The sequence below is a fragment of the Botryllus schlosseri genome, chromosome 12, assembly GCF_051294905.1.
Source record: "Botryllus schlosseri isolate E-star chromosome 12, Bs_hap1, whole genome shotgun sequence".
NCBI lineage: Eukaryota > Metazoa > Chordata > Ascidiacea > Stolidobranchia > Styelidae > Botryllus > Botryllus schlosseri.
In genome coordinates, this window is record NC_137247.1 from 9,228,858 (window position 1) to 9,241,939 (window position 13,082).

Sequence of the window (13,082 nt, forward strand, 5' to 3'; positions counted from 1 at the left end):
TGAACTTGCGACGCACCGAAAATCGTAGCTATTATAACAACTTGGCCGGAGTGAAATTGGGAACGCAATTGACGCATTACGGATGTTAAAATTTATAATTTCATTCGAAATAATTGCAATATAAACACCGGAGAATAGTATTTGAGAGATTAGGCAACTGAGAAAGCATGTAAAATTGTAAGTGTGGTAGGGAACGAGTGAAGAGGGTTTGGAATATGGAAATGTCCCTTTCCATACCATACTATGTCATGTGTAGCAGGACTCCTGTTACCTCTGTTCATTATTTACGCTTCTCTGCTATACGGTCGACGTTTTGAGTTAGGCTAAGTCTTTCTCAAGGTCCTCACACTATACAAGCACGACATAACCCCTGAATCCACATTAATTGATAGGTCGTAATTCTAGAATATGACAGAGTGTGACATTCAGAACTCTCCTTTGGGCCATGGCTCGTTTTGATTTAGTATACCCTAATTACCAACCAATTTCTTTCTGGCGTTTCCTGATGTATAGAGGGATAAGGCGAATATAAAATAAGGTATTTTGGTATTTTCAGCTAGTGCCGTATTAAAAAAGGCCGCAAATTTCTCATTACAAAACAGTAATTTAACATCCCCGCGCTTAGCATATATGAGCTCTTGCTGGAATGTAAACACAGAAACTTCATCAGACAGTACCATTTCCACCTGACGGATATACTTTATTGCATGAAGATGAGTGGTTCAAACTACACAAGCAGCTAGTTAGATCCTCGCAACGAGAAATCTACGCATAGTCAAATCCGCTATTTCTCTCAAGATATGCACACAATTGATCGTATTCTTCGTTGTGCAGCGCCATTGCGAGTTCATCATCGAAATTTGTGTGCTGAGAATCGGGATAGACATGTTCTGCAGCTGTTGCATTAGTATTGAGCTCATCATGAGTTTTTACGCCGGCGGAGTTGCCGTATCTACTGGCGTCGTTCGTGCTACTTGTTCGCGCATATTCGTCTCGTGGGCGTGGCGTAGTGTTTCTTTTTTCCCTCTCACAGCCATTTTTGTTAAGTTGTTGGACTTTGCCTACATCATCCATGTACAATTTGTTTGCAATCGCGGCGTCACTTTCCAATCTCGATTGCGTCGACGCGTACCATTCATCGTAAGCTTGGTTCTCGAGGTGTTTATTAGTGAAGGTATCGTAATGGCCGCTGCTATGCCAAGATAGCCATATCGAGTCTCGTTGCGTGTAAGTTTGACTTCCGTGCTTTGTTGAGCTTGATTGTTCGTTATCGTTGTTGGTTTGGAAATGATGGAGCATCACCTGCACCTTAGGATTATCTCGCGATCCCCCTGTAAATATTTTAACCGTTAACAGGGACGTAGCCAAGGGGGCAAAAGACAGTGTATACCAGTGGTTCCCAACCTTTTTCGGTGGCAGGGCCAAATTTAGAATTTCAGAGTACGGCCGGGGCCGCACGAATACCAAGGCAATGAAAGGAACCCAAAATAGTCACCAAAATATGAAAATTGGGATTGTTCCGATCATTCGCTTGACGCCATTGTGTTGCCGAGTTCCCGTTGTTCAGAACAATCAACCTTTGCTGGCTATTTCGGAGTAGTTTTATTGCCCTGGTCAGATTTCAATTCGTATTTTTGGAATCAGTGCGACACTTGCTTTCGATAAACACCGACATATCAAATTATTCGGACGCTTGGGTCGCGAGCTATAGGACTAACAATTATGCTGCTTTTTGCTGGCTAAGCAGTACGCATCTCGGCGTATTCAATCGTGAGTCACTTGTTGCACATCTATTCGTAAATTAGTTATCAATACCCAGGGCCGTAGCAGCACTTCGTCAGCCCCCCCCCCCAGAAAAACGTTTCTCTTGTCCCCACATATAGGGTGATAAACAGAACTTCGAAGCCCCCAGACCCCCTCAAGCTAGATGACTGTTTACCGCTATTTATCATCTAAATCGGGTGTCCGTTTTAGGCAGCGTCTCTCGACAAATCGCGCGAAGCGCGAAAAATTTATATAATTCATGATTGAATCGGTGAATATAATCGGGAATTGCATATATCTTGGTATCAATTTTTATCCTCTCTCTGCTCATATAATCAGATTGGCCGGTTGAGCCGAGTGAGTTGTGTTTGAAAAGGTAGGACCCCTCAATAATACTTAAAGATCTTCGGGCGTATACCCGTTGGCAGGAACGAAACAGCACTTCGTCATGCCCTCCAAAACACTTAGGTCTTGAGCTCACATAGGGTGATAGACCGACCCCCGTGCCGTTGTTCGCTTCTGCCACGAAATCAGGATCCCCGTTTAGTGAGCCAGCGTGGAGCGCGAACATTTTCGATAATTCAAAATAAAATAGGTCAATAAGATCGGGAATTGCATATATATTGCTATCAATTACTTGTCCTCTCTGCTCACGTAATCAGATTTACCGGTAGAGCTGAGTGAGGTGTCTTGGAAACTGTAGGGCCCGTAAATAATAATTAAACATATTCGGACGGGCGGACTCGTTGGTGCGACTTCGTTACATTGTTATTATTGTTCTTTCGTGACCGCCAGTCTGCTATATCAAGAAATATAGAATCGCCCAAACATAGTAAACTAAAAGATGCACACGATTTCAAATTGGTAGTTCTTCACTGGCATATAATTCTTCCCTGCGGGATGGTAGCCTATTTGCCTCGTGACGTTCAGATTGCCAAGACACGAACGTTCGGCGCCAGTCATTTAGGCACAATTGTCAATTATACCTATATGTATTTCGAATATACATACCGAAGTTTTTGGTCAGCGTAAGGGCAGTCCTTTTCGGGCAAGGTTTTCTCGCTGCCGATCGTTCTGGCACACTTCTTGGAGTAATATGTTACATGGCCTAAAACTATATATGTTTTCGTGCGTCGTGGCGCGGCAATGGCCAACGCCGATATGCCCATTTCTATAAATCTTGCGTATTTTATCTTGGTCGAAGAGTACCCAATAATTAAGGTACTTGGAAACTTGAATTCGCGCGCAGCGCGAAAAATCTTTGAAAAAGTTGCATAAAATTTCATAAAATACTCTCTTTAATTTATGCTAATTCACTAAATAATTTTGGGCCCCCTTCGAGCTCGCTCCCCCCAATTGGGGGGCTTGGGGTGCGGCAGTTACGGTCCTGTCAATACCTATATCTATACCTGTATCTATAGGTACTGCCCGTTCAACTGGAAAGTTACGGCACATTGCATTGAAACAGCAGTGACGTAATCTTAGCAGTCTACTAACAACCTTCCCGCAATCCTAATTGAAAACTCCAGACTCCAAGCCAAGCAAGAGTATTTTATAAATATAATTTTTTTTCATAAATCGATTTCTCAATATTTTTGTGGGGGCCGCAAGAAGGCTAGCTGGGGGCCGCATGCGGCCCTCAGGGCCGCGGTTGGGAATCACTGGTGTATACCGATCAAGAGGCTGGACTCTGGACGCACTACAGCAGTGGTTGGTAAACATTTTCAAGTTGAGTGAAGATTCAGAATTATAGTGGCCAAAGGTCAATACTAAAAACTCACAAAATTCCAAGTTTTAATCTCTTCTTAACATGATTTCCTGCCGTACTGGGCATCCATTAGTGACCTTATAGTAGGCTTACCATACGTCCTCTTTTAAGAGGATTTGTCCTCTTTTTTGACTTTTTTGAAAGGGTCATCGGAGGACGCACAAAGTGGGAAAAATTCACCGTTTTTTGAGAATTCTACTCTGGTTTTGCAACTTGCTAATTTCTGAAAAAGTGTCCTCTTTTTGGATTTCCAAAATATGGTAAGCCGGTAAGCCTACCTTATAGGGTATGAGCTGCAATAAATTTTCAGTATTCTTTGAAGACCGTTACGCGCAAAAATTTTCAGTGCCTGTCTGCAGAGCAAAGAAGGTTGCCGACTCCTGCTCTACAGTTACACTATCTCGTTCGGACTGATCACCCATCGGATCGGTCTCCAGCAGTGTCGGCATCCAGTCACTGCCTTTGAGAAAAAAGTCAGTCGGGTCAATGCAAATTTTTACTGGAGTCAAGTCAAGTCACTTCAAAAGTATTCAAGTAAAATTGCACTTGTATACTGTCTTGTAAGCGACGTTTATAGACTGAGGTGCTGCAGTCCGGCTATATATCTATGCCAACCTCTTATATTTGAGCATAGAAACATTATGTTTGAAAGTGTGGGAGACAGAGATTTATTTCTTCGTCAACCGGAATGAACAGAATGAGTATGCAAAAAAAAAGACTCAAATCAAAAACCAACATACACAATAATAATAGCATGTAACTGGCTCTATAACGGTATAGACGGGTGCCGGCGATATGATCCTTACGATCTTCATGTCAAGCCGGAACCTTGGAGATTAGAAACAAGTATATAGATACATATACTCACGCTTACTAATTGAACGAAACAGGGAGAAATCTCTTACCAAATTTCGTTGACAATGCTAAAAAAATACCAACTTTCGTTCTTCCTAGAACATAACCTTTTAGTGAGTAACCATTCAACTGAATGTAAAATATATTTGTGCGATTTGGGTTGCATTCATCTCATCTACAAAATGGGCGACGCAGGTCATGAAAGCTTTCAGTGTGAATTTTAAATCAGCGAGTAACTTTCGAAGCGTAAACTTTATCTTTATTCAAAAACTATTTCCCTTGGTACTTGTGCAACGTATTTGCAATATGATTCAGGCTTGTCTTATACACAGATAGTCAACTGTGTGCACCCTCAACTAGCTCCACACAAACGATAATAATTTATTGAATAAAGTAACGCACGGTTTTAATGATATTATAATACCAGTCAAAGTATTTCGTCTGTAATGTAGCTGCTGATGGAGCTAACCAGTAACCATTAACCATAAATCAAAGACATAAAATTAAACGGAAAAAAGTCAATAATGAATTAGTAGTATCAACCACATGGCCACTTATGACGCGGTCGAGAGGTTTGGAATGCTTTGCAAAGTAGAATATTTAATGACTTCAATATTGATGGACTTGAAAATTAGTCCTTTTGTCAAGGGTCATTTCATATTTTCCATTTGTCAAGTCAAGCCATTTTGGGGTGGTGACCAACTGGTCAAGCGATGGTAAGTGATTTTATGTAATGATCAACCTGCACCATTATCACGAAGTGTATGCGATAGTTATAGTTAACAAATAATAAAATATTTATTTTGACGAGTGCAACTGACACAGTTTTCTTTCTAATCAGTTATCAAAATGTATATATTGGTTCATACCTATCAATGAAGACATAACAAGTTTAATTAGGAAGTTTAGGAACCGAAGGCTCAAATACTCCATTTTGCACTGCCCTACTAAACTACAAGACAGATTACATTTATAGAATCTCGTTACCTGTGGTTATATTGATATTGACATCTAAAACTCTTGATAAGGCAAGAATTTCCGGATATCCAGCCCATTCTCCTTTCAGCTGTGCAGCAGATAAGAAAACGTCAATATCGCCTTCAACCAATTCCTGTAAATAACACATAATTACAGCTTTTCAAAGGTGTCAATATATTATGGTGGGAACCAGGGCTTTGGAGCAGCCGTAAATTTAAACTGCTCCAGCTCCGGAGCTCTCTTGTATCATACATTAGCTCCGGCTCCAGCTCCGGAGCCGCATTATTACCACTGCTCCGGCTCCAGCTCCGGCTCTCAAATTATCGAATGGTCCTGTCTATATCAGTGGTGGCCAGCACGCGGGCCAAATGTGGCCCGCGAGAGGGTTTTGCGTGGCCCGCGAGGTAATTTCCTGTTATATTATTGAAAATGAATTGCTCAGATTGTGAACTTGCAATGCCAACCAAAAATTACAATTCTGGCTGCGACACTTGGGATGTTGATGACTAAAATATCAGTTCCAACGCATTGGCAGATCCAGGGTCCAGTCACATTTTCAGTAAATCGTCGTATATTACAATAAACTAAAATAGTAGCGAAATTTTTCTTCACGCTTTGTGTGTTTAATTGTCACACGATTTCTTGGTTGGTAGCCTACCCCTACTGAAAATGAAGAAAAAAAACGCACAATTTACCCGATTGAGTCTAACTGTATTCGCAATCACGGGAGAAAGTCTTTTTGCGTTTGTGCACGCATAGAAATCGTCGACGGTGAAATGTAGGCACAAAATGCTTGTCGCATATTATCGGAGACCTTCGATATCGATGTGTCCAGACGCCGAATAGTCGTGTCCTTGCAAACTGCGCCTATTGGGTGGTATACAATAGACCCGCAATACTCCCCTAGTTTGTTTATAAACTTAGAAAATCTTACCCGCTTGGCCCGGCTAGTGGACCGCGCACTCGACGTCAATTGCATTTGCCCCTGTAGCCGAAGAGGTTGGCCATTCCTGGTCTATATAGATTACTAATCACCCATAGGTTAGTTATCTATAGTAATCTAGAGTCTCTTAGCCGTCAGTAACATCCGATGTAGCAACGAAGACATATAGGTGCCGCCGCGCCGGCTTGTGACTTCATACTGAATACTTGTCAATTGTCGACAACATCATAGTTGCAGTAGAGTAGAACACACTTTACTATATGCCATTGCTGTACAATTATGATAAATCAGCAGATGTGGTTGTTGCATATATAATAGCATCTTATGAAATAGGTCGGAGCCGGAGCTACTCCTCAAACAACGAGCTCCAGCTCCGGCTGAATTTTATGTAGAGCTCCGGCTCCGGCTCCAGCTCCGATGAAAATGCACGGCTCCGGGGCTCCGGCTCCGGGCTCCGGCTCCAAAGCCCTGGTGGGAACGCATAAGAGGTGGTCAGTAAATGAGTAATTCTAATTCGAAATACTCAAGCAGGTTTTGCATACTTGAAGTTCTTACTCTTGAAAGTAAATCTAAATTTATAATTTATAATTACTTCTTGGCTACTTCACAGTATTCAGTTTTTGGGTAAAACTGATCCACTTGGTAGGCAACAACCCAACTACCTAATTGGTGACATAAAATCAGATCATCAATCCCACTCTGCAGTCGTACCATAATGTAACGGGTATAAATATTGACACCGTTCAAGCTAACATACAATATTGACACAGTCTTCAAAATCCGCAGAGCAATCACCAATGCCCTTGGGGAATACATTGCAGTTTTCGTTATCACTACCAATCGATTCAACGAACTGATAACCGATAGCACAATGCCATACCTTAAATTCTTCTTTATGCTCCCTGATATGATCAATGGCAAGTTGCCGTAACACTTGATGCTGATTTTGATCCAACAAACAAGCTTGGGCCACGGCTCGGTACAAACAATTGCCGTCTGGTATTATGAGATGTCTGCATAAAAGACACCAGTAACTTATTAGTTTCTATTGAATATTGATATATTATATCCATGTCTATTAAATTTAAAGCATTATTCTTATTAACACTACTAGTTGGTAACACTCTTTATGTGGATGAATCATATGCCATAAATTATAGACTGATGCTCATGCTCAATCACGATCATTATTCTTCGTCATTAACATTCAACTGTTCATCCCCATGCAATTTCTACACAGGACGTGATGTAATCATTGCAATATTGGTAATGGATGACATGTCACATGAGTCACATGTCGCAGTAGTTTGTTTACTGTGTACTCAAGGCATTATCTAGCTCTGGATATGTGCAGCCAAAGCTACTATTTACATTGCTACAAGCTCTACCATGATGCTGTTGGGCAAATGGTTCAATTGGATCTATAGTAGGCCTACTGTATTTTTGAAACTAAGAAAAAATAAATGCTAATTTACATGCGCTGACTTCAAATAGGTCAGAGATCCTGTGCCCAACCCAAAATGCCATTACGTAAACTTCCAAATTAAAACGATTCAGTAGGCCTAAGCCTTTTTACACCATATATTGGAATATTCTGAAGCACTACGCGGGGGATTTTGTAATGAGCAAAATCTCATGCACCGTTTGTACCCAGCCTTTATAAAACAATAGTTTCCACTACCTACTCCAGTTTTGTGTGACAGATCTTGAGACCGACATTTTTTATTCTGCTATTTGATATTCCACGTTTTATATTCTAACGCAATCCATCTCATCAAGATAATCAATGAGCAAAACAGGAATTTGATCGGGTTCTGAGAGAATTGTGCCTTTACAGTTGTCAATCCATAATGAATGTAACCTTGCTGGTAGGTGGAAGTGAATAGAGTGCAAGCGTATATCGTTAATCCCTCCAATTACTGAAAGTATGTCCATAAAATGACTGTAGGCAGCAAAGCTCTTAAAATTTGATTGAGCACATGCTTAACACTGAGAAAACAGTGAAAACTGAAAACGACTTCTTATTGAGAAAGTGTGTTTGGCATGATTTTCCATAAAACAGTCCAAACTGAATAAAACTGTGCTGTATGGCATCTTACAAACAATATTTCAGGATATAATCGAACACACGACTTAACATTTCATCATTACCGCACTTGTAACATATTAAGGATCAGTTTCGAACTATCAACAACAATTGTATTGATATGATCTATTAAAAATGATTACTGTGTATAAAGATGAACTCACAAAAGTAGAGACCGTACCTGTGCAATCTATAACTTTCCTTCATGAAATCATCCTGATGGGCAATTTCCAGCTTGTTATCCAGCTTCTTGTCCGCCTTTGATTGAGTTGCTTGCCTGTGATTTGCGACATCGTCCATTTCCTCATCCCTATACCCCGATACCATATCGTGCTTTCTACTTTCATAATTTGTAATCGGTTTGAAGTCAAATGAGTTATTATTGATTTTCGACTGATCTTCATATTGTTTATAATCGTATTCTTGTCGACGAAAGTTCGAATCATGATCAGCCGCCCAGTCATTCGTCACGAAGTCAGAATTCAGTTCAGGCGGGGCTCGTTGTGGAGATGTTTTCTTTGTGACACCAGATTTTGAAGAATTAGCGCTAGCGTTTCTTGCAAAATTACTGCAGTCGGGCAGTTCTGGATACGTAGTCCGCGGTGTTCTAGCGACGGTATCTTCTTCGGGGATGTGTTCGACAGTGATATTCACTCGGCCCGCATCCGATATTTGTTGAAGTAAGCGATGCGGTATGTCGCCAGTGAGGGATTTCTTTCTGCGAAAAATCATGAAGAGACGAGTAGCATTATTTTCTTCCGCTCAGATCACAAAACACATGCGACACAAAAGAAACAATGCATTGTAATGAGCACATAAGAGAATATATATTCTACTATATGTGTTCCATCAACCTGACCAGGTTCATTTCAATATGATTGTACTATTCAACTGATATTAAATAGTATTACCGTATGACACGGGGAAAGAGGAGTCCCGATAAACCCTAAATTCCTTGAAAGGTGCTAATGCTGAGATATAAACCGACACTTTCTCGCGTGCCGTTGGCATCAACCGGCTGTCCCAACTTCATCATATAATACAGCTACAGCATGACATCCGGGAAAATTAATGAACTAGTGTCAGAACATTAGATGTCATAGTAGGCCTAGTGAGGTTAGGGGTCGGGGTGGGGTTAGGAGTCAGTGTAGCTTGTGTGAGAGTTCAGGTTCTGGTAAAATCAGGTTGGCTTGGATCAGGGTTTGAAATAGCTTGTGTAACAAATAGCGTTAGTGGTGAGTTCTGGGATATTTGGAATGACTTGCTATGAATACACTCACTGAATTTTGAAAGTTAAGGTTTTGACACTTTTTATTTAGAATCTCTCATTTTTATGACACTAGCTGTTTAGATGTGAGCCCTACAAAATATATTGTAGGTTAAGATTGTGACCGCAAAAATGCCATCTTGATAGTAGTCTGGTGAACTCATATAACTTCAATTTGGTAGCATGTAATCCATGCAGCTGAAGATATCGACCAGCAGCAGAAGGTTTTAATCTGAGTTGAGAATTTTGTGGTATTCACTTTCATTCAATCAATATCATTATTCCCCAACAAGATTTGCAACTGATGCATGAAATGCAGTAAAGCAACACAAAACATCATTACCAGCATCCGATCGAGTCAATGCGATATCAATGCTGATGTATAGGAAAGAGATGCGCTCTTCTGCAAATGGTTCTACTTCTACTATTTGTTTTACAACTATCATTGCATTAAATTGATGCACACATACTCAGTAATTGTCACCTCGCTAAGCAATAGTGTTATTCGAGTTCACTCACGCAGCGCACCATGCAGATTAAGGTGAACTGTCATTATGCATGGGCGACATGAATGGTCTCATATTCATGGTGATGCAACACCAGATTACCAGTAACACACATTCCCAATGGTGTATCAATTGAATTAACTCCTGATATGGGGAAGAGAACTTTCTATATTCCGATTATTCACTGCAAGTAAACAAGTAGGCTAAATTATTTATTAGTAACTTCTAGCGGATTCTTGCAATATGGTTACAAGAGTTGGTCCGTGTCATCCTTCTTTTGCTTGCGGTACTGCCTGATAATTATTCGACTATAGTTGCATCATGGCACTATGAAATTCTGCTGTATGGCTATCAGTGCTTCAATAGCAAAAAACATTGTCACATCACAGTATAATTCGTTTCATGCGACTGCGAAGGCACTAACGTTTACCAATTGCGACATCACAAAACATCAATATCACATATATGTTGACACCGAAGCAATGAAATAATCCTAATAATCATCTGAAAAAATGAAATTTTCCGAACGACTTACACCAGTGGTTCCCAAACTTTTTTCAGACATGCCCCCCTTTATGATAGAGAAAAATTTCGCGCCCCCCTTATATCTTAATATTACAAAATCCAACCGGGATGCTAGCAACCTCAACAGATTGTTTGATGGCATGGAAGGTTATGACTGTTGATGAGAGAATTAAAAAATATGAAATTCGGTCTATATAGAGAGAAACACGCGAGAATTGGAGGTAAATCAAGCAGAGCGCGAAATTTTTTTTCAGTTGACCGATTCTTCGCGCCTCCCAGGTTGAGAACCACTGACTTATACTATCAGGTAATCACTTGGGCAAGTTTTTGCAATTAATTTTTTTCAGTTACTGAATACTAACAATTTATGTAGTCTGATGTTTTAACATGTTTAAAGGAATTTTATATTGCAACTTTTTCTGTTTTTTCATGCTACTTTTTAGCGCAATTGCACAAAATGTAACTGAGTGATTTAAAAAATCTGCTATAAAACTATTCCTAGTACGGTTCTCTATTTGAATTGGATAACAAAGAGCTATGTGATTGATTAGCTGCATCTCAATGTTATCTATGATGCGCGCAAGCAAGAAGTTCCACAACCCCAGCCAAGCACTAGAGTGCATGAACTATATGAAAATAGATTGCTTGATTGATACACTGTTGTTTAAATCTGACGAACGCCCAGGCGAGATCGCCGAAAATTACATTATCACTGGGTCACCTTTTCAGGCTATTGATTTGGTAAAGTCGCCAACACTGAGTATTGCTACAATGCCTCGGGCCAAATTTGCAGACCAATGGGATTTGGCTCGTGGTATTAGACTTGTTTTATGGGTTACCGATTTGCTGTTTGGATTTTTGCGAAAAATTATTCCCAGATTGCGTTATTTTCTTGCTGCGTACCGGGACAAAACGTAATTTTTGGCGGTCTTGCCAGTTCGTCCGTGAAAGGGAAAGTACCGAATTTGCCAGATCTGCAGTAGCTGACAGAGAACTGCTGTCATGTAGGTTTCAAACCTGATGAACACAAAAATGTATGCATATATTGATTGAATAGCCAAGGAAGAAACGGAACAAGCAGACACCCTGCAAATTTTAAACTGTTGGGTTATACAACGGCAGCTTTCGAGTACCTCGTACCCCAATAATTCTAAAAAAATATAAATGCAACTTTTTACCGCAACTAAGTACACTCACATATAAAACATCAATTAGGTGAATTGAATGTCATTCGTTTTATACACCCGTGATTCTTAAACTCTAAACATATTTTCATACTGTCCTCTAAAAACAACAGGTTACAAACATCCCCCCATTCTGACAAAAGCTTTTATTGTCACACACACAAACTCTGTCGCAGCTTATATCCTTTTTAGGTTGATCCAATTCATAGACAGCCCGATGATATAAACGTTATGTTAGCCAACCCTCTAAACCTGCACTCAATTGACTTCGCTGGCTAATAATTCTATTGCTGGTATTTGTTCGATTAGTTTGACTGTTCAAGGTTAGTTCACGACTTGAATAAAGTGACGTTATCAACGGGTGACGATATTATACCTTTTCTCATGACAGGGCAGACATTCCTCGCCTCGCAATTTTATCGTAGGCTATACTCATTGCTATTTCTATTTGTAGTATTGTGTTATCGACACCATATCATTCATTTTTAATGGAAACTGCTAATTCTAAACATTAAATTTTATTACCCAAATAGTTTTTGAATCATATCATACCTTAAACCGACTTTCAGATTTTCGTCCAGTGAGTCCACAATAAATGAATGAGAACGGTGAAGGGTGTAACATGGAGGCCTTCCTGCATCAGTTCGGTTCCTATTGGTGTTGCTCATTATTCAGCCCAAATCAAAGTCATACAGCGTCAAAATCACTCGCCAACTGGTCTCAATGTCCGTCCAGCCGTCACTGCAGCTACGCTTTAGAACCGTAGCTACAGGAAGAAGACAACAACATAAATAAGTCGGCGGGGAGTCCCCAACGAATTTACGCACATCTGACACGGATGACGTGCGTTGTCTTATGTCTCGGGGGCACTGAGCTATAACACAACCGCAACGCCGGTATGGTAATGTTTAAAAATAAAATTCTAATTCATTACATCATTCAAAGGCCCCCGTACGAATACATACCAATCGCCCCTATAGTGCCGCGCAGATAAGTTATTTGCTGGTAACGCAACTGTGAACTGTTGATATAGAAACTGACTTGTTAGATCTGAACAAGGATAGCATTTTCGGGTAGGGCTACTATAACTGTGGCAGACTACAGTTCGCAACGTCATGGTCTACATAACCCGTAAAAATAGTCGTACCCTACGCTGCGCACAAGCTATATCGACATCGTCATTTGTTGTATGCGATCTACGCGCAT

General features: G+C 40.4%; 1 protein-coding gene across 1 annotated transcript; it reads right to left on the minus strand.

Annotated features, from left to right (window-relative positions):
- Window positions 1-689: 689 nt before the first annotated feature.
- LOC145451934 (uncharacterized) lies at window positions 690-12,704 on the minus strand. Its single transcript, XM_080330152.1, has 5 exons — window positions 12,429-12,704; window positions 8,576-9,112; window positions 7,189-7,321; window positions 5,375-5,498; window positions 690-1,331 (listed from the first exon to the last, which is right to left on the minus strand). The coding sequence occupies exons 1-5, from the start codon at window positions 12,542-12,544 to the stop codon at window positions 766-768; spliced, it is 1,476 nt and encodes a 491-aa protein (XP_080186278.1). The 5' UTR covers window positions 12,545-12,704; the 3' UTR covers window positions 690-765.
- Window positions 12,705-13,082: the final 378 nt, after the last annotated feature.

Excerpts from the sequence above, each read along its gene's own strand:
- LOC145451934 (XM_080330152.1), bottom strand. The coding sequence starts at position 12,544 with ATGAGCAACACCAATAGGAACCGAACTGATGCAGGAAGGCCTCCATGT. Across the intron at positions 5,499-7,188 it reads AGCATAAAGAAGAATTTAAG|GAATTGGTTGAAGGCGATAT; the intron begins GTATGGCATTGT and ends TGTTATTTACAG. Across the intron at positions 1,332-5,374 it reads CAATATCAATATAACCACAG|GGGGATCGCGAGATAATCCT; the intron begins GTAACGAGATTC and ends AAATATTTACAG.